The sequence below is a fragment of the Zingiber officinale genome, chromosome 9A (genome assembly GCF_018446385.1).
Source record: "Zingiber officinale cultivar Zhangliang chromosome 9A, Zo_v1.1, whole genome shotgun sequence".
In the NCBI taxonomy this organism is placed as follows: Eukaryota; Viridiplantae; Streptophyta; class Magnoliopsida; order Zingiberales; family Zingiberaceae; genus Zingiber; species Zingiber officinale.
The window spans coordinates 51,853,097-51,879,672 of record NC_056002.1 but is presented as its reverse complement, the minus strand read 5'-3'; the positions used below and the strand labels follow the sequence as shown (position 1 = coordinate 51,879,672).

At 37.1% G+C, this 26,576-nt stretch overlaps 1 protein-coding gene across 1 annotated transcript; it reads right to left on the bottom strand.

Moving 5' to 3' along the window:
• Positions 1-19,573: 19,573 nt before the first annotated feature.
• On the bottom strand, positions 19,574-20,528 carry LOC122021164 (transcription factor MYB93-like). The gene is made up of 3 exons (XM_042579245.1): positions 20,361-20,528; positions 20,151-20,280; positions 19,574-20,091 (listed from the first exon to the last, which is right to left on the bottom strand). Exons 1-3 carry the CDS (start codon positions 20,494-20,496, stop codon positions 19,638-19,640), a joined length of 720 nt encoding a protein of 239 aa, XP_042435179.1. The 5' UTR covers positions 20,497-20,528; the 3' UTR covers positions 19,574-19,637.
• Positions 20,529-26,576: the final 6,048 nt, after the last annotated feature.

Here is a 26,576-nt window from a genome sequence, read left to right as displayed (position 1 = left end):
CTAGGTTACTTAGACTTACAACTTATCATGGCCGAACCTTATCGAGCATGCGTTGGGTTAAAGACTATCATTCTAGCTTGTGAACCCTAAACAACTTTCATAGCAAACATTTCAAGGAATAATATGAGCATGGTTGAGTTGGGTTCTAAGTTTCCTAAGTCCTTCATCATGTATTGGCCGAAACTTGTAGGGTTTGAAATTAGGGTTCAAGTGCCCTAAAAACATGAGAACCTTAAACAACCTTCATAGCAAATATATCAAGGAATAACATGAGCATAGTTGAGCTAGGTTCTAAGTTCCCTAAGCCCTAGATCTTGATGTGGCCGAAACATGTAGGGTTTAGAATTAGGGTTCAAGTGCCCTAAAAACATGAGAATCTTAAATAACTTTCATAGCAAAAATATCAAGAAATAACATGAGCATAGTTGAGTTAGGTTCTAGGTTCCCTAAGTCCTTCATCATGTCATGGCCGAATACTATAGGACTAAAAACCTAGGTTCAAGTGTCCTAAAAGCATGGAAACCTTAAACAACTTTCATAGCATATATATCAAGGCATAACATGAGCATAGTTGGGTTAGGTTCTAAGTTCCCTAAGCCCTAGGTCTTGATGTGGCCGAAACATGTAGGGTTTAAAATTAGGGTTCAAGTGCCCTAAAAACATGAGAACCTTAAACAACTTTCATAGCAAAAATATTAAGGAATAACATGAGCATAATTGAGTTAGGTTCTAGGTTTCCTAAGTTATACATCATGTAATGGCCGAATACTATAGGACTAAAAATTTAGGTTCAAGTGTCCTAAAAGCATGGAAACCTTAAACAACTTTCATAGCATATATATCAAGGAATAACATGAGCATAGTTGGGTTAGGTTCTAAGTTCCCTAAGTCCTAAATCATGAAGTGGCCGAATGATATAGAGCATGAATTTAATTTCCTTACAACAATAAACATGAGCCCACTAGATTAGCTACATAACATTTCATCAAGGAGATCATGAGCATCTTAGGTTTTGCTTTAAATTCTCCTAGGCTTTTAAAAAAACCAACATAACCGAACTTTCATGGACATGAATAGAGTTTAACTAAACATATAATCATGGCATATCATAATAGTTTCATGACTTATCTTAAGGAGATCTTGGCATACTTAATTTTAACTTAAAGCTCTCCTAGGCCCTTAGTTTTTACCATGGCCGAATACTCATGGATCTAGGTTTTACCAAACATTTTTAACATAGATAAATCCTTACCATAAAATACATGCTACAAGAGAAATATTCAATCATATTAAATCTAGATCCTTTCATTCTCTATATCCTTCCTTTGATCTTATCTTGGTTAGAATTCCTTCATGATGTTTTCTTAGCTTTCTCTTTCTTTTTATATGCAACCGAATCTTCATAGCAAAATAAAAGCTATTGTACCACAGGTGAGGGGAACTTACATCCTTTCGCTTGTGGTTTTCCTTAGAGAAAAAGGTGTTCTAGTGATAAGGAAGGTGGAAGCTTCTTCTTCTTGTATCTTCTCTTGTTTGCTTTGCTTGTAAGGGCTAGAACTTGAAGTTTCCTTCTCGGTAATTAGCTTTCTTGGAGAAGAACTTAACTTAGAAATTGGTATGAGGAGAGGAAAGGAGTTTCTTGGTTCGGTGAGAATGGAGAAAGAAGAAGGAGGAAGAAGAAAATGAATTAAATCCCTTTGTTTTCTTCTCTAATCCTATTTATCCCTTGCCAATGAGACATGTCCCCATTCTTTCCCCCAACTCCTCTTTTCCCTCACTCCATTAATTCCCACGAAAATAGAGAGGGGAAGGGAAGTAGTCAATCCTTCTTTTGCTTGCTCCCTTTTCTTAACCAAGAGGGAAAAGGAGATAAGCAACTTGGTTTTCTCTTGCTCTTTTGCTTAGTTTTCTTTTCTCCTTTAACTAAATTTTTCATTCCTTTCATTCCAATTATTTCTTCTTATCCTAATGGTTATCATTCATAAATCTATCTCCATCATTTGTGGGAGGTTCAAGGTTCAATCCTTGACCTCACCTCTTCTTATTCTATATTTCTTCTTTTTGTTTTTATTTTCCTTTTTCTCTTATTCTTTTCATTTCTATGCTCTAAGGAAAAAAATAATATTCATACACCTATCTTATAATTTCGTGGGTGTTACAGTCTGACACCAGTTTGTGAGGAATACCGAATCTGTAAAGAATGCTCTTCTATAGAAATTGGATGACAACATCTTCTGTGATCCTGGCCAGGGCCTCTACTTCCACCCACTTAGAGAAATAATCTACCTCCACCAACAAGAAATGCCTCTGACCCGGAGCCATCAGAAATCGTCCCACAATATCCATACCCCACTAATCAAAAGGACATGAGACTATAGATGTTCTCAGCAGAGCTGTTGGTCGATGTGTTAAATTTTGATGTCTTTGGTAGGATAGGTAGGTATTTACCAGCTTGTGAGCATCCCTCCGTAAAGTAGGCCAAAAATACCCAGCCAGGAGTACCTTGCGAGACAATGTCTGACTGCCTACATGACTTCCATAGCATCCCAAATGTATTTCTCGCAAGGCCTGGTCAGCCTCCTCCATATCCAAGCATTTGAGTAAGGGTCTAGAGAAGGACCTCTTGTAGAGCTGATCCCCGATCATGACATAAGCATGGGCTTGCTTCCTGACTAGCCGTGATTCTTCTAGGTCGGTCGGTAAGATGCCTTGCCTAAGATAGTTGATCATGGGTGCCCGCCAATCAATAGTTGCTTCCCTATTGTTTTGCAGATCTATCCGAGCTATAAGGAAAGTTTGTGTCGTTGACCGGTCCAACACCCAACTGGTTAAGGAACTAGCCATCTTTGCTAGCTCATCTGCCTTCTCATTCTCCGACCTGGGGATCTTGGTTACTGTGATCTCTGCAAATTCCTCTTTCATCTTCTCATAAGCTTCCCGGTATACTTGTAATTTATCACAATTTATCATAAAGTTGCCAGTCACTTGCTGAGTTACCAGCTGGGAATCTGAATAAATGATTACCCAGGCTGCCCCTACGTGCCGGGCTGCTTGCAGTCCAGCCAACAAAGCCTCGTATTCTGCCTCATTGTTGGTGGCTCAGAAATTCAATCAAACCGCCAATTGGAGTATATTCCCTTAGGGAGATATCAATAAGACCTCGACCCCGCTTCCTTGGTGATTTGCCGATCCATCCACATAGACCTTCCAGGTTTCTTCAGAGTTGGTCTGATGTATTTCTGTTAAGAAATCTGCTAAGGCCTGCACCTTAATGGTTGTGCACGGCTGATATTGTATATCATATTCCCCCAACTCCGTCGCCCACTTGATAAGCCGACCTACAACTTCTACATTAGTCAGAGCTCTCTCCATTGTGCTATTGGTCAGAACTGTGATAGGATGCGCTAAGAAGTAAGGTCTTAACCGTCGAGCCATAAGGACCAATCCATAAACCAACTTCTTGAGGGCCGTGTATCGAGACTCGGCCCCTTTTAATAGATGACTGAAGAAATACACAGGTTGTTGTACATTGTCATGTTCTTTAACAAGCACAACCCCTACGGCCTCGGGGGTGGCAGATAAGTAGACCCATAAGGGTTCCCCAACAACTGGCTTAAATAAAGATGGCAAAGCCTCCAAATACTTCTTCAGCTCCTCAAAAGCTCGGGTACAGTCTTCATCCCATTGGAATTTGGAAGCCTTCCTGAGCACTTTAAAGAAAGGAGTGGCCCAGTCTGCGGATCTGGAAATGAATCTTGACAGGGCTGTTATTCTGTCGACCAGCTTCTGAGTTTCCTTCAAATTCTGGGGAGGCTGCATATCACGTAGCGCCCAAACTTTTTCTGGATTAGCTTCTATTCCCCGCTCGGTCACCAAGTAGCCCAAGAATTTTCCTCCTTTAGCCCTAAACAGGCATTTCAAGGGGTTCAGCTTTAGCCCATACTGATGGAGAGTCTTGCAGGTTTCTTCTACATCCTGGATCAGGTTCACGGCTAACGGGGATTTGATGAGTATGTGATCCACATAAACTTCCACATTGCGCCCGATCTGCTCCCGGAAGATTTTGTCCATCATTCTTTGGTATGTGGCTCCTGCGTTCCTGAGACCAAAGGGCATGATAGTATAACAGAAGGTACCATCAGCCGTAATGAAGCTAACCTTTTCTTGATCCTCCACCGCTAAAGGTATCTGATGATACCCCTGGTATGCATCCAACATGCAGATCCTCTCACAACCGGCAGTTGAGTCCACCATCTGATAAATTCGGGGCAGAGGATAGCAATCCTTGGGACTAGCTCGATTGAGGTCTCGGAAGTCTATGCATACTCTCCACTTATTGTTGGGCTTCTTCACTAAGACCACATTAGAAAGCCAGGATGAGAACTGCACTTCTCGAACATGGCCTGCCTTCCTGAGCTGATCCACCTCAGCCCTGATTATTTTGTTCTGGTCGGCTAAGAAGTTTCTTTTCTTTTGCTTGAAAAGTCGGGAATCTGGTAGTAAATGTAACTTATGCTCGGCTACCTCCGGCTCGACCCCAGGTAACTCCTCTGTAGACCAGGCGAAGACATCTCGGTTACGGATCAAGCATTGAACTAACTCTTCCTTGAGAAGAGAAGGAAGGTCGCTTGCCAAGCGAGTTAAACTTTTAGGGCGTTCAGCGTATAATTGCACCTCCTCCCAAGGGATAGGTTCATCAGCCATGGGCAAAAGCTCTTCTTGAATAGCGTGGACACCCCCATCTTGCATCCTTTGATTTTTCTGAGCTTCCACCCAGACCATATCAATATAGCATCGGCGGGAGACCCTCTGCTCTCCTTTAACTTCCCCGACCTGCTCGCCCACAGGAAATTTGATTTTTTGATGAAAGGTTGAAATAGAGGCCCAAAATTCATGCAGAGCAGGCCTTCCCAAAATGACGTTATAAGAGGAAGGGGAGTCCACCACTATAAAAGTGCTCCTCCTTATACGCACCAATGGCTCAGTGCCCAGAGATATGGCTAGTTTAATCTGATCCATTGGTTTCACCTCATTGCCTGTAAATTCATATAGAGACGTGGCCACAAGATGAAGTTCAGTGGTATCAATCTGCATCTCCTCAAATGCAGTTCTGAACAGAATATTGACTGAGCTCCCGGTGTCAACAAAAACCCAAGCCACTCAGCTATTGGCAATAATGGCTTTGATGATAAGGGCATCATCATAAGGTAGCTCCAGACCTTCCAGGTCTGCCGACCCAAAGCTGATAATAAGGCCAGCAGCCTGCTCTTGGCTGCATCCTACAGTGTGAACCTCCAAGCAGTGCACATGTAACTTGCGTGCTCTTCCCGAGTCTCCATCAGTTGGCCCTCCAGAGATCATGCCAATCTATCGGACGGCGGCATTGCCTCTATTCTCGGCTTCCCACGCTCCTTCTGGCTCTTTCCCCCAACCAGGTTGATGAATACTGGGTCCCACTAGGTCAGGACAAGGTTGCCCGACCTGTCCAGCCGCGGTTCATTGCTCTTCCATCATCTTGAGCACTTGAGGGGCTAACTCGGGTGGTGGTAAGCCTAACTCGGCAGCCTGCTTGGAATCCCGAGCAAACTGGAAATAGTGATTAGTATCATGAGTGTGAGACCGATGATAAGTGCAATACCGAGTGTTCCATGGTCCAGGGTCGGGGAGCATGCATAGCTGCGACTCGAGGAGCTGGTCTGATCTCCATCCCGGGATGGAAAGTAGGTCTAGCTTCCTGAGCGCGCGGCGAAGGTTGAGGAGGTGGTTGAGGCACCCTTCTTTCCAGCTTGTTGGTAGAGGGAGGTGGTCTTTCGGCTTTCCTCCGAGCCGCCTGTGCTTCTTCTACTTTGATGTAGCAAGCATCTTTTTCCACCATCTCATCAAAATTCCGAGCGGGATTTTTGATGAGATCCCTGAAGAATTCTCCTTCCCCTAATCCATGAGAGAATGCGCTCATCAGAATCTCTGAAGTGGCGGTGGAGACATCCTGGGCCACCTAATTGAAGCAGTTGATATAACTTCTTAAGGGCTCGGTCGACCCTTGCTTAAGAGCGAAAAGACAGTAATCTGTCTTCTGATATTTTTTACTGCTGGCAAAACGACGCAGGAAGGCCATCTTGAAGTCTAAGAAACAGGTGATGGATCCTTGTGGTAATCCATCAAACCATTTTAGCGTTGAACCAGCTAGAGTATTCAAGAAAACTCGACACTTGACAGCATCACTGTATTGGTGCAACAGGGTTACATTTTTAAATTTGCGTAAATGCTCTTCCGGGTCTTTGCTCCCGTCATACTCTCCGATCGACGGGGCCCTGTAGCCCTTGGGCAATCTTTCATTTAAAATCCTGGCTGAGAATGGTACTCTCTCATCTGGGTCTTCTGGGAACACTTCCGATATGATGAGAGCCTTCCCTTTCTTCGAATCTCTAGGCAAGGAACTTTCAGCCATAGAGACTGGTGGTTGTTCTTTCTTAAGGCTGTGGCCCTGGGCTATGGCTGATAATACCCCACGTCGGGTTCACGATAAGGAACCTGAGGAAATACCTCAGGCTATTTTATCTTAGAGCCCCGATCTGAGACAGGGAGGGGCTCCTTAGAAGCTTCAGCAGGAGCTTGTCGCGGTCGCGAGACAGTTGCTTGCTTCTCGGAGGCTGCTCGCCTCTTGGCCTCCTTGAAGAGTTTATATTCTCTGGCGGTCATGGTGACGTTGATACGACCAGACTCCTCCATCTTCACGTTCCGGAACAGGCTGTTGTGTTCCCACAGCCGACGCCAAATTTGATCCCGTCCGGAAGCTGAGTCGGATGGAGGCGAGCCTTGATGTACTGGAAGTTGACGGAAAGTCGCTACGGCGTCGGATCTATCTGGCACCCCCCTGAAAGGTTCGCACGGGCACCTGACTAAGGAAGATGACCAGGACGATGACACTGCTGCTCTACGCACATTCAGATGAGCCCTCGACTCGTTAGAGACCAGAAACCAGGGGAAAAGTCCCTAGGTCAGGCCCTCCGACGCTCAAGTCAAGTACTTTTTCCCCAGAAAACACAGAGAAAGGACAAAAAGTAAAGACTGGTGAGAAATGACGAGTGAGTGTACCTGCATAAGGGACAAAGCATCCCTTTTTATACTGCAACGAATGTTTCTGGGACCTGGCGAGTGTCAGGAAATGTCGGCTATCAGGCTTTGTCTGGTGGTGATTGACACGTAGCTCTTCTTAATAGGCAAACGGCAAAACCAAAGGTATAGTGAGCCCCGACTGTTAGAATATTCCCTGACACATTGATTATTCTCTAACACTCTCTAACAAGCAGTTACGATTTCTTGGCTTGTTTGTCCTGCAGTGCCCGAACGTTGGGTCTGTATTCCGAGATCTGTACTCCGACTTGCTTCTGTATGCTGTTATCCGTGGTTCGTATGCCCCGATCTGTACGTTAGGCTTGTATCCCAACCTGCCTTTGTCAGCTGTTATCCATGGCCTGTACGTTCTGACCTATACGCTAAAGCTGTGTCTCGACCTGCTTTTGTTTATTGTTATCCATGACCTATATGTCCCGACCTGTACGCCAGGTCTGTATCCCGACCTGTATTTATCGTTATCCATGGCGTGTACGTCCCGACTTGTACGCTAGGTCTGTGTCCCGACCTGCTTCTGTCTACTGTTATCCATGGCTTGTACGTCCCGACCTGTACGCTAGAGCTGTGTCCCGACCTGCTTCTGTTTACTGTTATCCATGGCTTGTACGTCCCGACCTGTACGCTAGAGCTATGTCCCGACCTGCTTCTGCCTATTGTTATCCGTGACCTGTACGTCCCATCCTGTACGTCAGGTCTGAATCCCGACCTGCTTCTGTTTACTGTTATACATGGCTTGTACGTCCCGACCTATACGCTAGGTCTGTATCCTGACCTGTATCTGTCGATTGTTATTCATGGCTTGTACGTCTCGACCTGTACGTCAGGTTTGTATCTTGACCTGCTTCTGTTTACTGTTATCCATGACTTGTACGTCTCGACCTGTACGCCAGGTCTGTATCCCGACCTATATCTGTCGACTCTTATCCATGGCTTGTACGTCCCGACCTGTACTCTAGAGCTATGTCCCGACCAGCTTCTGCCTACTGTTATCCGTGACCTGTACATCCCGACTTGTACGTCAAGTCTGTATCCCGACCTGTATCTGTCTACTGTTATCCATGGGGTGTACGTCCCGACATATACGCTAGGTCTGTGTCCCAACCTGCTTCTGCCTACTGTTATCCATGGCTTGTACGTCTCAACCTGTATGCTAGAGCTGTGTCCCAACCTACTTCTGCCTACTGTTATCTGTGACCTGTACGTCCCGACCTGTACGTCAGGTCTATATCCCGACTTGCTTCTGTTTACTGTTATCCATGGCTTGCACGTCTCGACCTGTACGCCAGATCTGTATCCCGGCCTGCTGGGTTTCACCCAAGTATTAGAGTATACACTAAAAGCCTAGCTTTTGTATAAACATTTATAAGAATCACATTGGTCAAGTGTCTACCAAATGTAGATGTTCAATTAATTTATATTTTAGATAACATAGTGTGTGGTGTCACACATAGAAGATCGTGTTATCGGTTCTTTATAAATTATAAACAGTAGCTCATGACCAAGATGGAAAGGAACAAACCATTGGAAGGTCGTAGTGTAATTAGGTATTAGTTTATCTTAAATATATAATTACACTAGTACACTTAGAGTATATTGAGTAGGACCATTAGAGATCATTTTTTTTATACTGACTTTATAAAGGAACAAAGACCTCAGTTATTATGGAAGTGTGTGCTCTTAATCCTAATATAATAACAAGCACATATATTTGATATTTATTTCTTTAATTTATCAATGGGTGAGATTTAGTTCGATAAATCAATAAGTCCGATAAGTTGGGAAATGATATCACTTATAGTGTGTGTTGTTGATTATAGATGGAAATTGTGTCCTAGTGATCTAGGTTGATAATGTCCCCAAGAGGAACTCATAAGGATTGTCATGTTAAACCCTGCAGGTGGACTTAGTCCGACATGACGATAAGGTTGAGTGGTACTACTCTTGAAACTAAGATATTAATTAAGTGAGTTGTCAGTAACTCATTTAATTAGTGGACATTCGACATCTTAAACACAGGGAGATTAACACACTCATAATAAGAAGGAGCTCAAAATGTAATTTGAGATTGGTGCGGTAGTTCAATAATATTTCTTTAGTGGTATGAATTATTATTAATGAAGTTAAGTTGTGTGTTTGGGGCGAACACGGGAAGCTTAATTACATCGGGAGACCAAACCAATTCCTCCTCTCGATCCCTAACGTAGCCTCTTGTATATAGAGAATTATACCCATCTATACCCACCTTCTTACCCAACCTATAGGGGCCGGCCAAGCCAAGCTTGAAGCTCAAGCTTAGGGTCGGCCAAGCCTAAAGGTTGAGCCTTAAAGTGGTCGGCCAATTGCTTGGAGCCCAAGCTTACGTGGCCGGCCACATGATATTAAAAAGGGGTTTTTATTAAAATTATTTCTTATGTGGATATCATGGTTTTAAAAGAGAGTTTGAAATTTAAATCTTTCCTTTTATAGCTTTCTACAAAAGATTAAGAAAAGATTTGAAATCTTTCCTTATTTGTAGATTGAAAGGTGGATTTTAATTTTAAGAAAACTTTTCTTTTTTAACCATGTTCATGATTTAAAAGAGAGTTTAAAAAATTAAATATCTCTTTTATAAGTTTCTATAAGAGATTAAGAAAAGATTTGATATCTTTCCTTATTTATAGATTGAAAGGAGATTTTAATTTTTTAAGGATAACTTTCCTTTTTGGAAATTATCCACATGTTTAAAAGAATGATTTTAATTTATAAAATTTCCTTTTTATAATCCACCATGAAGGGAAAAATTATTAGAGAAATTTTTTATAAAATTTCCGGAAGCAAATAAGAAAGTTTTAATTTGTGATTAAAATTTTATTTGCTTGGAGATTTGGTTGTGGCCGACCATTATAATAATGAGAAGAAAATTATTTTTTAATTAAAATAAATTTTCCTTTTCATGGTAAAAGAATTAAGTTTTCACTTAAATTTCCTTATTTGCCAAAGCCAAAGATTATAAAAGAGAGGGTAGAGGTGCCTTCATGGGTGCTAACTCTATTCTTTTCTTCCTCTCTTTTTCTCCTTGGTGTGGCTGGCCCTAGAGGTTCTCCCTCTCCTTTTCTCTTCTTCTTTAGTGGCCGATTTTATCCCCTCTTGGAGCTCTTGATGGTGGTCGGTTCTAGCTAGGAGAAGAAGGAGAGAAAGGAGGTCTTGTTTCTTACATCCCTTGGAGCTTGGTGGTGGTGGCCAAACCTCTACTTCTCTTGGAGAATTGTGGTGGCCGAATCTTGCTTGGAGAAGAAGGTGGCTTAGGTGGATTCTTATCTCGGTAGATCCTTGCCCACACAACGTCCGGGATAAGAAGAGGAATACGGTAGAAGATCAAGAGGTTATTTGCTTACAAAGAAATGTGTAACTAGTAATTGTTTTCCGCATCATACTAGTTTTCTTTGTATAGTTATTTTTGGAAATACCAAACATAAGAGGCATATGATTCTAGAGTTTTCGGATTTGTTTCGAAGTTGTGTTTCTTTTCTTTTCTTTTTCAAATTTATGATTCGATTGTTCCTTTTGTTTAACCTAGAGTTATTTAAGGAAATTAAATATTAGCTTTCCTTAAAAGGCTTTGTCTAGGCGATGGTGGTTGCTCCCATATCCAAGAAGGTCATGTGCCTCGCCATGCAATCCTGGAAGCCAATTTTAGAAATTAATATTTAATGGAATTAATAACATAGGTGGATTTGAATAAATAGTGTTAAGTTCCGCTTGCGATTCAAATCTAAACCATTAAGAACAGATAAGTTAAATTTAGAATCAATGATGTTAAGTTCCGTCTGTAATTCCTAATTTAACTTCTAAAGAACACAATAGGTTATTTAAGGAAAGGTTCGACACTTGCACAAAAAATTTTTGTACAGTGGAACTGATACATTTTCCTAGGACTAACCAACAATTGGTATCAGATTTAGGGTTTGCCTATGTGTGTTTGGTTTTCAAATTAGGTTATGCACATGTCATACATAATTTAGGCAGGATAATAGTAGGATGTGCTAACTTTGTGGTAGCAGGCTCCAACTATTTTGACTTATAGATGTTGTGTGTGATTGAACCCTTGGACATGTCAAGGGCATTATTTTGTGTGTGCATGATTGTATGTAACTAATACAGCAGGAGCTGTATTAGCCCTAGGATTTTAGAATTTTATTTTTGATCTAGATTACATTGTACATTCCCTCGTGGAATATAGGATCGATATCTGTAAAATTCTATTTTTGTCGCGGATCGGATTCTTGCGAGGCGTGGTACTTTTGGGGCACCAGAGGCGCAGCGGAATAAGAAGCAAGATGAATGTGACAACTCTACCTGATGGTGGTGGCTAAAGATGACAGCAGCTAGGGTTGGAGCACATGGAGGATAGTAATAGGAAAATGCCATAATAGTTGGAAAATAATTTTCATATTTATTACTTTTATTTACTGTGATGTGTGTGTATGCATGTGATGTATGCTAGGATAACTTAAAATTCCTCACTTTAAATAACTAAGTGGGAGAGGGATTTATTTTAATAAATTCCACGGTCTCCATTACTGGTTTGTAAGTGATACAAATAAACTTGCTCGTTGGCTCTGATTGTCTTCCTCCATATCGGATGAGTTTGTTTGCGGATCACTAGATCAAACTTCTATTTAGGATGACTATAGGAAATTAATTAAGAGCATATGATCTTCCCCACCGGAAGGGGCATAATCTTATTAATGGACTTAGTGTCAAGTAATGGTATACACTTACGCACGTCTAATAGTATCCTCCCCATCGGAGTCACTGCTATTATTTGTATGACCAAAGGAAAACCAACTATTAATTTGTCAAAAAGATAAGTTGACAAGATAATAAAATTAAAACCCCCTCTTACAAATGTCGAGTTTCTGTATATGTCCACACTATCATGGCATACAAAATTCACGGTGTATGAGGTAATTTTATTTGTCAGGTTGACAAGAAAATAAAATTAATGGGAAAAACTCCTCTTACAAATGTTTGGTTTTGTATACGTTCACACTATCGTAGCATACAAAATTCACGGTGTTTAAGGTAATTTTATTTGTCATAAAGACTTATTGACAAGATAATTAATGGGTAAAACCCTCCTCACACAAATGTTTGAATTTGTATATATTCACACTATCATGGCATGCAAAATTCATGGTGTTTGAGGTGTTGGTGAATTTAAATAATATTGTTTTGAGGAATCAATATTATTTCAAATTCAAAGTTTTTGACCAAATTTTTGATAGACCAACTATTAATTTTATTTATCATAAAGATAGAATGATAAGATAATAAAATTAATGGATAAAATCTCCTCTTTGGTTTTGTATACGTCCACAATATCGTGGCATACAAAATTCATGGGGATTTTAAGTTGTTGGTCTTGACCAAATATTTTTATGATTCTTAGGATTTAAAATGTTTGTCAATCCTCTAGTTGTTATACTATAGAATAGACTTAGTAGTCCCGATTGTAATGATTAGAAATAGGACTTGGACATTTAGGTAGACTGTCCTCTTAAAACTAAGAACAAAATAGGTGTATTTCATTCATTAGTTAATATATGATTAGTGGTGTTATCTACCGGTATCTGGTGTGTAGATATGGGAGCCACTGATCATGTCTACAATTCATTGTAGAGGTTCCAGGAAACTCGATAACTATATGAAGGGGAAGTCACCGTCTACATGGGCACTGCTGCAAAAGTGGTAACTGTTGCAGTAGAAGACTCTTATCTTATGATAGGAATAAAATATGGATTTTAGAAATTATCTTTAAGTACTAAGTTTAGAAAGGACCTGATTGCAGTTTCTAAACTATTAAAGAATAGATATTGTGTCTATTTTGATAACAAAGTTGTTATCAAGAAAATAGGAAAGATATCTATTCTGGTACGTTGCTTGACAATTTATAAATCCAATAACTCCTACAATGCAATAAATGGAAATTAGTAACACATCTTCTAAATTTAATAAGAGAAAGCAACCTTCGAAAATGAACCAATCACATCCTTGGCAATCTAAGGCTAGGTTATATTAACTTGAGTAGGATTCAAAGGATAATAATCAATGAACTCTTGGGTTCATTGGTAGTGGAAATCTTTCCAACCTGCGAGTTTTACTTGAAAGGAAAAATAATCAAGAAGCTTTTAAGTCTAAGGGGTATAGAGCCGAGGATGTGTTGGAATTGGTTCATTCTGCTTTGTGTGGTCCTATGACTATCCAGACAAGAGGTAGGTTCGAATATTTTGTCTATTTTATAGACAACTATTTGAGATATAGATACATTTACTTGATGCACCGCAAGACTAAGTGCTTTGATTAGTTCAAAGAGTACAAGGCTGATGCGGAAAAACGTCAAAGTAAAAGTATCAAGTCACTATGGTAATATCGTAGTGGCGAGTACCTCTTGGGAAAATTTATGAGTCACTTATCAGAAGAAGGGATTCAATCCCAACTAACTGCACCTGGTACACCCCAACAGAATGGTGTAGTGGAAAGAAGGTATGAGGCTCTTATGGAATAATTAGATCGATGATGAGTTATTCAGAAAATTACCAAATTCGTTTTAAGGATATACACTGGAAACGGAAGTGAACATAGTACCTTCTAAGTCAGAACTCTCTACTCCCATAGAATTGCAGAATGGGCGTAAACCTAGTCTGAAGCATATTCGGATTTGGGTGGTCTAGCACATGAGAGACACTGATAAGTTGGGCAGGAGTTCACTTGTTTGTGAGTTATCCTAGAGAAACGAAAGGAGATTTATAGTACTCCTCAAAATCGGAAGGTCATTATTAGCACCAATGCCCGATTTCAGAAAATGACTATACAATGAACCACAAGCCCATAAGTAAAATTGTTCTTAAATAAATGACACGTCTAATCTAGTACCAACTGTACAAGATGAAATATCACAAGAAACTGCAACACGTATCACAAATGATACATAATTGTAGAAAGTGCCTCGTCGTAGTGGGAGGGTTGTTAGCCAACCTAAAAGATTCATGTTTTAGGAGAGTCTTTGGACTTGATCCCTGGTGGACATGAGCCTGATCCCCGAATATATAATGAAGCACTCCAAGATAAAAGATGCAGCATCTTTGCAAAGAGCAATAAATACAGAATTAGAATATATGTATTCTAATAGAGTCTGGGAGCTTATAAAATCATCAAATGGTGTAAAAGTCATTGGGTGAAAATAAGTCTACAATAGGAAAAGAGGGATAGATAGGAAGGTAGAAACTTTCAAAGCAAGACTTGTTGAAAAAGGAAACTTTTCACCGATAACCATGCTTAAGTCTATCCGGATTCTTTTAGCTATGAGATTTAGCAAGTGGTTGTCAAGACAAGCTTTCCTTAATGGAAGTCTTGAAGAAAACATCCATATATAGCAACCAGAAGGGTTCATTGCAAAGAGCAAAGAGCATCTTGTGTGTAAGCTCAATCAGTCTATGGACTGAAGTAAAGTTTTAAGGTCTTGGTACATCCGGTTTAATAAAGTAATCCAGACCTATGGATTTATTTTATAACCGAATGAGTTTTGTGTATACAAGAAGTGTGATGGAAACGTAGTGGTATTTCTTGTACTATACGTAGATAACATTTTTCGTAGTTGGAAACAATATCAAAGTGTTCTCAGAAGTAAGAGTATGATTGTCCAAACAATTCGATATGAAAGACTTGGGAGAATGCATATATTCTTGGGATCAAAGGGATCGCAAGAAAAGAATATATTTTACTTATCCCAAGCTTCATATATCGAAACAATCCTTGCTCGTTTTAAGCATGCAAAACTTCAAGAAAGGTTTCTTACTTTTTCAACATGGAGTAGCTTTATCTAAAGAGATGTCTCCGAAAATATCAAAGGAGATAGAGGAAATGAAGGCAGTTCCTTATGCTTCGACTGTCGGAAGCCTAATGTATGCTATGCACGAGATTATAAATCTGTTTTGCCGAGGGCATAGTTAGTAGATATCTAAGTAACCCTGGACAAGGACATTAGACTACGGTAAAGCATATATTGAAGTACCTTAGAGGCACTAAAGATTATATGCTAGCTTACAAGGTAGATAATTTGGTCCATGTGGGTTGCATGGATTTTGACTTCCAATCAGATAGGGACAATAGTAAGTCGACCTCGGGGTTTTGTGTTTACTTTAGGAGATAAAGTCATAACTATGGAAGAGTGATAAGCATAGGTGCTTTTTCGGACTCCACCACAGAAGCTGAGTATATGGCAGCCTCTGAGGTAGCCATAGAAGCTGTATGACTCAGATACTTCAAGATAGACTTAGATATAATTTCTGGTTTGCCCAAAATAATTTGGTGCAGTAGCAAACTCGAAGAAACCATAAGTCCATAAGGCAAGTAAACACAATAGAGTCCAAGTACCACCCAATACGAGACATCGTATAAACGAGGAGAAGTTGTTGCCACCTATATTGCATCAAGTGATAACCTATAGATCTTTTCACTAAGGTCCTTAAGGCAAGAGCTTTTGATGGATATGTTGAATGGATGGGAATAAGATGTATGGCAGTATTTATGGCAACATAGTCTTCTAGTATAAGTGGGAGATTGTTGGAGTGTATACTAAAAGCCTAGCTTTTGTATAAACATTTATAAGAATCACATTGGTCAAGTGTCTACCAAATGTAGATGTTCAATTAATTTATATTGTAGATAACATAGTGTGTGGTGTCACACACAGAAGATCGTGTTGTCGGTTCTTTATAAATTATAAACAGTAGCTCACGACCAAGATGGAAAGGAACAAACCATTGGAAGGTCATAGTGTAATTAGATATTAGTTTATCTTAACTATATAATTATACTAGTACACTTAGAGTGTATTGAGTAGGACCATTAGAGATTGTTTCTTTTTATACTGACTTTATAAAGGAACAAACACCTCAGTTATTATGGAAGTGTGTGTTCTTAATCCTAATATAATAACAAGCACATATATTTGATATTTATTTCTTTAATTTATCAATGGGTGAGATTTAGTTCGATAAATCAATAAGTCCGATAAGTTGAAAAATGATATCACTTATAGTGTGTGTTGTTGATTATAGAAGGAAACTGTGTCCTAGTGATCTAGGTTGATAATGTCCCCAAGAGGAGCTCATAAGGATTGTTATTTTAAACCCTGCAGGTGGACTTAGTCCGACTGCTCTTGGAACTAAGATATTAATTAAGTGAGTTGTCAGTAACTCATTTAATTAGTGGACATTCGACATCTTAAACACAGGGAGATTAACACACTCATAATAAGAAGGAGCTCAAAATGTAATTTGAGATTGGTGCGGTAGTTCAATAATAATTCTTTAGTGGTATGAATTATTATTAATGAAGTTAAGTTGTGTGTTCGGGGGGAACACGGGAAGCTTAATTACATCGGGAGACCAAAACCAATTCCTCCTCTCGATCCCTATCATAGCCTCTTGTATATAGAGAATTATACCCATCTATACCCACCTTCTTACCCAACCTATAAGGGCCGGCCAAGCCAAGCTTGAAGCTCAAGCTTAGGGCCGGCCAAGCCTAAAGGTTGAGCCTTAAGGTGGCCGGCCAATTGCTTGGAGCCCAAGCTTAGGTGGCCAGCCACATCATATTAAAAAGGGTTTTTTATTCAAATTATTTCTTACGTGGATATTATGGTTTTAAAAGAGAGTTTGAAATTTAAATCTTTCCTTTTATAGCTTTCTACAAAAGATTAAGAAAAGATTTGAAATCTTTCCTTATTTGTAGATTGAAAGGTGGATTTTAATTTTAAGAAAACTTTCCTTTTTTAACCATATTCATGATTTAAAAGAGAGTTTAAAAAATTAAATATATCTTTTATAAGTTTCTACAAGAGATTAAGAAAAGATTTGATATCTTTCCTTATTTGTAGATTGAAAGGAGATTTTAATATTTTTAAAGATAACTTTCCTTTTTGAAAATTATCCACATGTTTAAAAGAATGATTTTAATTTATAAAATTTTATTTTTATAATCCACGGGAAAAATTATTGGAGAAATTTTTTATAAAATTTCTGGAAGCAAATAAGGAAGTTTTAATTTGTGTTTAAAATTTTATTTGCTTGGAGATTTGGTTGTGGCCGGCCATTATAATAATGAGAATAAAATTATTTTTTAATTAAAATAAATTTTCCTTTTCATGGCAAAAGAATTAAAGGAGTTTTTATTTAAATTTCCTTATTTGTCAAGACCAAGGATTATAAAAAAAAGGATAGAGGTCTCTTCATGGGTGCTAACTCTATTCTTTTCTTCCTCTCTTTTTCTCCTTGGTGTGGCCGGCCCTAGAGGTTCTCCCTCTCCTCTTCTCTTCTTTTTTAGTGGTCGGTTTTATCCCCTCTTGGAGCTCTTGATGGTGGCCGGTTCTAGCTAGGAGAAGAAGGAGAGAAAGGAAGTTTTGTTTCTTACATCCCTTGGAGCTTATGGTGGTGTCCGGACCTCTACTTCTCTTGGAGAATTGTGGTGGCCGAATCTTTCTTGGAGAAGAAGGTGGCTTAGGTGGATTCTCATCTCGGTAGATCGTTGCCCACACAACGTCCGGGATAAGAAGAGGAATACGGTAGAAGATCAAGAGGTTATTTGCTTACAAAGAAAGGTATAACTAGTAATTATTTTTCGCATCATACTAGTTTTCTTTGTATAGTTATTTTTGGAAATACCAAACACAAGAGGCATATGATTCTAGAGTTTTCGGATTTGTTTCGAAGTTGTGTTTCTTTTCTTTTATTTTTTAAATTTGTGTTTCGATTGTTCCTTTTGGTTAACCTAGAGTTATTTAAAGAAATTAAATATTAGCTTTCCTTAAAAGGCTTTGTCTAGGCGGTGGTGGTTGCTCCCATATCCAAGAAGACCATGTACCTCGCCATGCAGTCCTGGAAGCCAATTTTGGAAATTAATATTTAATGGAATTAATAACATAGGTGGATTTGAATAAATAGTGTTAAGTTCCGCTTGCGATTCAAATCTAAACCATTAAGAACAGATAAGTTAAATTTAGAATCAATGATGTTAAGTTCCGTCTGTAATTCCTAATTTAACTTCTAAAGAACACAATAGGTTATTTAAGGAAAGGTTCGACACTTGTACAAAAAATTTTTGTACAGTGGAATCGGTACGTTTTCCTAGGACTAACCAACACCAAGGCCTTTCCTTCTGCGTCTCTATCTGGCCTATGGGCCCCCCTCAGCTATGCTTGACATGTAGGTCCAGCTTTCAGCTGTACCCGGCTTGTGGGTTCAATTCTCAGCTGTACCTGGTCCGTGGGCCCAATTCTTGATCATTATCGAGCCCGGCTATTGTCCGACTCGCTTCGTCAACCGAGACTCTGACCCTAGCCATGCAAACTTGACTTCAGGCCTCCACGTAAGCTTGACTTTTAACCGGCCACGGAGGCTAGACTTCTGACCTCCACATATGCTTGACTTCTGATCGACCACGAAGGCTAGACTTCTGACCCTCCTGTGCTCCACGTCAGCTTGACTTCTGACCGGCCACGGAGGCTAGACTTCTGACCCTCCTGAGCTCCACGTCAGCTTGACTTCTGACCGGCCACGGAGGCTAGACTTCTGACCCTCCTGAGCTCCACGTCAGCTTGACTTCTAGCCACATCATCTTACTGACCCCACGAACATGCGTCGTATCACCTTCAATGGAAAACAGGTCTAAAAATACTCTATTTGGATGATTTATAGGAGCGTTTTCTGATTTATCCTGTGAAAAATTTCTATGGAACCGATCCGATCACTTTCAAAATTAATCAGTTTAAAGAGCTAAATATCTTATACCAACTTTAAAAAGGTAAGATCATCTCGAGACGGTTAGACGGATATAATAGTGTATCTTATAAATCAAAGAAATCTTATTAGATTAGGATGATAAATGAATCGAGATTCATGATCCTCAAACTTATATAATAAGATAATTGGGTCAAATTAAATTGAATTTAAAATAAGTTAAATCCTTAAAATGATTATTCAAATTTGATTTGATTTTTTATGTGTTGAGGTTGATTTATTTAAATGTTATTGAACTTGATTGTTTTTGAAATTTTATAGTTGGATAATATAAGTTTATTTATGTATTAACATAAGAATTTATTGATAAAGATGAATAAATTTTACCACTGTAGGTGTAGCTGAGCTAGTGTCACTCAACTAAAGCTGAATAAATTTTTATGATTTATCTTCTTTTAAAATATGTGAAGCTAGGATTATTAAAGTGATAACTTTATCTTTTATCATGAGAACATAAATAAAATCTTACCAAATTAAATATCAAATTTAGTCACAGGTGTTTGATTCGTTTACCGTCCTATATCAGACATCTTTGACACCCAAATGAATTAATAAAGAGTAAAAGCAATTTATATAAGATATTACTTATTTGTTTTCGATACACATACTGTGCAAAGGCCAATTTTCCCTTAAAGAAGGGAAAACAACAAGAAACGAGTGAGATCAGGGGAAGTGATCAGTGATGAATGGATCATCCAACAAGCTCTCAGGCCAGGAGAAAGGAAGGTAGTTGCCATTGTCAATGCAGCTGGAGCTGCTGCTGGTTGAGTGTCCGAAATCGATGTCTGCGAGTGGAGGAAGAGTCAATTGAGGAGACATTAGTATCGAGTTCTCGTCCGGGCAGCTCAACCCCATCCATGTCGAAGATTGAATGCCTTGAAATGAGTTTAGATTTTGAGCAAAAGGCATGGAAGGGACAGGAGCTGTTGTCATCTGGGAGACAAGGCAGTTGGGCTCTGATGCTGCCCCGCTCCCCATGAAAGCCAACAGCTGGAGCTGCTGCGACCACTCTAGCAAGGCCCCAAGTTGGAGGAGCTTCTTCTTTAAGTGAGTGTTCCAATAGTTCTTGATCTCGTTGTCGGTTCGACCAGGGAGGTGCGAGGCGATCGCCGACCATCTAAAACGTTTCAACAGATTAGTAATTCCGTAGTAAGATTTACATAAGTTTAATATTACTTGTTTCCGAGCAGGGAGTGGAGATTGAGAATGGTTTGCTCTTCCTCCTTAGAGAAGTTGCCTCTTTTGATATCTGGCCTCAGGTAATTTGTCCATCTCAGTCTGCAACTTTTCCCACATCTATTTAAACCTGTTAAATCAAGATTTAGGTGGTCCATGATAATCTTCACTAATCAACCAAGATTTAATTTACTGATCGAATTAATTAACCTGCAAGTTTTGGAAGGGATCTCCAGCTGCCATGTCCATGCTTCTGTACATACTCGACGAGCTTCCGGTCTTCCTCACCGGTCCAATGACCCTTCTTCAGGCCATTCTGATCTTCGCAGCAAGGTGATCTCCCCATTGAAGACCTACACAAATTAAAATTTAAGCTTTTGGGACTTCTGTACTCAGGTGAAAAGCGTGGTAGCTATATCTATCTATATATATACTATTCTAAGGAAAGCCTTGCGCAATAATAAAATTATTACCATACGATTTGTGATCATGAGTTTAAGTTTTGGTTTAATTATTTCACCTAAATTATTGATTTACTAAGAAATTATTGGCACAGACCAAATGACGATGTGGTAGTTAGTAAAGGTGTGACGAAGACTTCACTAATATAATATGAAGAGACAACCTCAATTAAGTAAGGATCCAATAAAACATTCATTTTTGATGCAGATTGACCTGAAAAGATCTCTCCAACTTAAAAGGGCATAACTTTAATTCTGAGGACAACAATTTTCTCTTTGTTTTTTTTTTTTGTCCAATTTCTCTTCTTGTTTATCTATTCAACAAATTCTCCTCTCCTCTCCTCTTCGGTGTGCAGTATAATTGCTATTCATCTTTCAAGGAAATTACTTAGGAAGCAAATCTAGCACTCCACGTTGTCCTAATGTAGTTAATTAATCTTATTGTTAGAATCCGTATTTTGGAAAATTAATTTTTAATGTTTTTGAGATGGATCGTGTTCCACGTGAAAATAGACAGAATTCCCACTCTAACTAAACTCATCTTTTATAGTATCTCCGTTTGCTAGATTTGATCCTTCAAGCTATTTTTTTTTTCCTTGACTTTATTATCAATCATTCACAGTAGCTTATTCTAAGAGTAAATTGGAGAAAAATTCTCAACCAGTGCTTCAACCTTATATGTAGTTCCTACTTCCTATATTCAAAAAATTTTATTTCTATTCTTTGCATGTAAAATTTTGTTTATTTCAATTCCCTCAAGCAAATATCATTATCTAATTGTCCCTTATATTTTTTAGGCTTAAAAAATTTAAAAATGAATATAATATCTCTTAAATTTAACATTTTAAATTAGAATCGAATATATTTTCTATTAAATTGAACAAGATTTTCTATCAAATTGAGTAAACTGAATAATTTGGGAGGATAACTAAACTAAAGAACTCAGCCAAACTTGAAGATGTCAGAACACACTTGAACTCGGTCAACCTAAAATAATCTACAAGTGGCTCTTTAATTAGATAACGTCAAACATCAGTTTGTTAACTTTGACATATTTGAGAAGATAAAAAACTTCAAAAAATTTATTTTATTTTCTCATCACTGCCCTGACAGGAAGATATATATATATGTATATATATAACTACAGATTCGATCATTGTCAAAATTTGTATGAACAGGGTGCCATATTCTACTCCACTGCAAGATTCGCTTTATAAAAATAATGATATGAAAGACCGACTAATTGACCTTGTTAATTAAACGATTAATGTGTTTTAAAAACGAAGAACAAACTGCAAGAGGACAAACTATTCTGACATGCATTGCTTGGCTCTTGTAAATTAGGTGATTTCTCGTCCACACTCGCATCATCTGGATTCTACTGCACGTTAATTATTAATTAGTATATTAATTAAAAGAGAATGCATGGTAGAGGAAATATCCTCTATACCAATACTTACCTACCTTTTAGAGCTCAACTCAAATGGGTTCCTATATTTTAGGGTTTGCTTCCTCGGTTGAAGACCGAATTCTCTTGTCCATAAAAAGTGGATCAGGAGATGATCTATAATGTAATTATAATTAAATTATGGTCGTGATTCAATCGTAATTGGTTACGATCTCTTTTTGATTTTACTTTCCTATCTAAGTTATAGTTTGATTCTGGATGGATGACCGAAGGTCTTTTGGAGGCCACCCCCGCTCGGTACCTAGCAGCTCAGGCACCCATCCATCGTTAGTAGTCTCTGAACAGTCTCTAATCGTCCATCTCAACTTAAACTATATAATCTAAATGAAAAAAAGGGCACAATAAATTATAACTGAATGACGACACGTCCATAGTGGAGAAGGATCCTCTCTCCCTCTGTTGGTGTTCATCGTCTAATGGAAGGGAAAATTTGTAATTTTTTTTGAAAAAAACGTATCTTTGTAATTTTTTTCTGAAAAAAAAGAAAGGATTATGTCATATGAACAGAAGACAAAGTAGGCTGTCTTTCGTTATCATACCTCAGGCAAAAATTAAATGCTGAAGAGTTGATACCAAGTTTCTCATTGATAGGGTAAATTAAAAAGAATAAAAAATATATATATAAAAAATTAAAGATTTTGCAAGAGAAAAAGGGTTAAATTTATTGGGAGATTGTTAGTGCAATCGTTCCTAGAGTTAAGGTTGACGAGTTTCACTAAGTTTAAGTCGATTCGACTTTCGAACTTGAGTTTCGATGTTTGAATAATATGTTGTGGATAATATGTTTGGACAATGTGTTGTTGGACAATATGTGAAAAATGTCAAATAGGTCAGGGAGGACCGATCCAAGACAATATGTGAAAAATGTCAAGTAGGTCAAGGAGGACCGGTATTTGACTGGTAAAGTCCTAATTGGAAGTTAGGCAAGGTAAGTCATAACTGCCGTTAGGAAAAAGAAAGTCCGAATGGGTCAAGGAGGACTGGACGTCGGTAAAAGAAGTCCAAATGGGTCAAAGAGGGATCGCATGTTGACAAGACCAAGTGTGTCAAGGAGGATCATACATTGATCAGGTGATCGAACATAGAGCTTCTAAATCAATCAGGTGATCGATTAAAGCTGCTTAATCAATTGGGTAATCGATTGGGAGAACTCGTGAGCGAACAAAAGGCTTCGTAATTGATTAAGTAAGGCCCGTAATTGATTGACTAATAGATTAAGTGATCAAGAAAAGAGCCGATGCGAGGTTTGGATGGTTGGGTGCGCTTAAATTTGATGTGAAAATCGATTGGAGGTAAGAACAATTAATTAGGAGTCCTAATCCATGGGATAGAAAGGCAACAACGAAGATTCAAATATACAACACTTTTTCTCCTATTTTTTCTGCCAGTTTTTGAAGGTTCTTTGAGCAAAGTATTACTACATTTCCAAGTATCAAGAGGAGATCCACAGCAACAATAGATCAAGAGCAAAGGTCTTTAATTGTTGTATCTATTTCCTTGTTCTTATTGTATTTCTTGTTGTATCTCATATTCGCTTGTGTATTTGCTTGTACAAGGCTTTTCGGTCTCCTAGAAGGAGGATTTCATAGTGAGGAGTAAACCTTTAGATTAGTCACTTCAAGGAGGTGAATATCAAATGAAATCAAAGGTGGTAGCATTATGGAGTCTTCGCTTCAATTATCCGCTATAACAAAATCATCAACGAAGCGATTGGAGCTAATCACCCCCTCTAGCTCTCTGGAGTGTGCTAACAAAATTATTAACTGCAATTGACCAAGATCGTATTTAAAATTATAGAATTTCTAAATAGTACACTTAATTTTTAGATTTCTCAAATGGCATATTTTTTTTTATTTTACCTCTCTTGTTAATAACTGTGGTGTTACATTCAAAGAACATCACTATGTTGTTGAATTTAAAAGAGCACTACCACTATAATATTGTATTTTAAAAAATCAACATCACTATGTTTCTAATTTTCAAAATTTAACACCACATTGATGCTATTTTAGAGTTTATGTAACATCAAAGTGGTGCTTATTTTTAAAAATCAACACCAAAGTGATGCTGATACTTGAAATACAATACCATAGTGCTGTTGTTCTTTGAAATCCAACACCATAATTGTATTATTCTTTGAATGCAACACAACAATGGTTGGGAGAAGGAGCAAAATAAAAAAAAAGTGTGTTCTTTAAAAAATCTAAAAGTTATGTATGCCTTTTGAGAATTTCACAAGTTTTAGATATTTGAGTATATATACTACAAGAAAATAGAGATTCATAGATGAAAAAATCTTTCCGAAGGTTATCTTTTCATCTCTAAAGAAAATTTAAGATGATATATTTTGTCTCAAAAATTTATTAGTGAAAAATCTATTGCTAATATTAAGATGAAAATATCCATTTCTAATTTTAAAGATGGATTATAAAAATAATTTATAAATCTATTTTTAATTTGACCCATCAAATATAATTTTAATCTATTTATAAATTAGTTTATGATTCTGTTTGTATAGTCGTCCTGTATAAATCCATTTATGTCCCTAGAGCTATGGTACCGTGGTAGGATATCTAAATTATTATCTAGACACCTTCGATTTGATCCCTAGTTACGGTGTATTTATAAGAATTTTTCCTCCAAATGGGGAGGGCAATCAAAGGATGCTGGGTTTCTGGGCTGGCCATCACCCGCGCTCCCCGATTTATCTTGGTGGCTGATCGGAAACTTTTGTGGGACCTGACTAGTTACCTCAGGTATAGTGAATGAGGCTAACTGAATTTATCTTTTTATATATATATATATATATATATATATATATATATATATATATATATATATATATATTTCTAAATTTATCATTAAATTTATATTTTAATCAATTTTTCATCTACATGTTACCTTACAATAAATCATAACACATTTCAAACAGATTAAAAATATCAAAAATAACTAATTTCTCAATTAAAAAATATATCATACAATTAATATTAATAGTAATAAATATTCATATCATTTCAGTAAACTTAATCATTAATTAAATTGCAAGTAACTAAATAAATTTTTAAATCCGACGAGTAATCGATTCTTACGTCATTTATTATTTTCATGGGACCAAATCCTTTGTATCCGGAGATTTTCATCATCCATCCTCTCCCCTGTGATGTTCCTCTATATCCTTCTCTCTATCATTGACATTCTGCATCAATATTAAAAATATGTAATTATTATATTTAAAAAAAATAAGGCAAAGTATAGAGATTTTATTAATAAAGAAATAAATATAAAAAATGAATTTCATAGAAACAATTAATTTAACAAATGAAAACAAATAATCTTTAAATAAGGTGAAGATATCATTCACCACCCGCTTTAAGAATATTGTACACTAAATAAGATGAATATATCACCACCGGCTTCAAGAATATTTATCTTTAATTTACATAAATTAGAAAAAGATATATTTTTTATGTCTTAAAATCTATCTCTAACTTATAAAAATTTGAAATCCATCGCAATTTTTAATAAAATTTTAAACAGAATTTTGACAGAAATTATATTATTTCAAATTTCATTTATAATATATATTTATTTTTATTTATAAGAACTTATTTATAATTTCATCTCAAATTCATTTTAATTTTATTTCAAATTCATTTCTAATTTACGTAAATTTGAACTGATTTTATTTCTATTTTAAAAATCTATCTCAAATTTATAGAAATTTAAAACAAATTTTGTTCCATCTCAAATTTTTATTAAATTTTAAATAATTTTTTTTGACAGAAATTATATTATTTTAAATTTTATTTGTAATATGTATTTTTTTTTATTTATGAATATTCATTAGCAATCTGGTCTCAAATTTATTTTATTTCTATTTTAAAAACTTATCTCTAATTTATATAAATTTGAAACAATTTTTTTTCTATCTCAAATTTTTTTTAAATTTTAAACAATTTTTTTTTACAAAAATTAGGTTGTTCAAATTTTATTTGTAATATGTATTTATTTTTGTTTATAAGAATTCATTAGAAATCTCATCTCAAATTCATTTATTTTAAATTCATCTCTAATTTATATAAATCTAAAACCAAATTTTATTTCGGTCTTAAATATCCAATTTATACATTTTGAAACAAATCTTTTTCTTCACAAGTTTAAATAAATTTTAAATATTTTTTTTGAAATTATATCGTTTCAAATTTTATTTGTAATTTATATTTATTTTTTCTTTTAAAAAATATTTATAATTTTATCTCAAATTCATTTTAAATTTTGCTTCAAATTTCTTTTAGTATGTTATATTTTATTTATCTAAAATATATTAGTAATTTCGTAGCAAATATAATGCAGGTTTGATAGAGTAATTTTCAAAAGTTATAAGTTTTAATTCGAAACTCGAAATCAATCTATGTCAGCGCTCATACATGTAGAATTTAAAGATCTATGTTTCGCTCCTTGGGCATAGCACAGATGATGGATGCATGATATTTT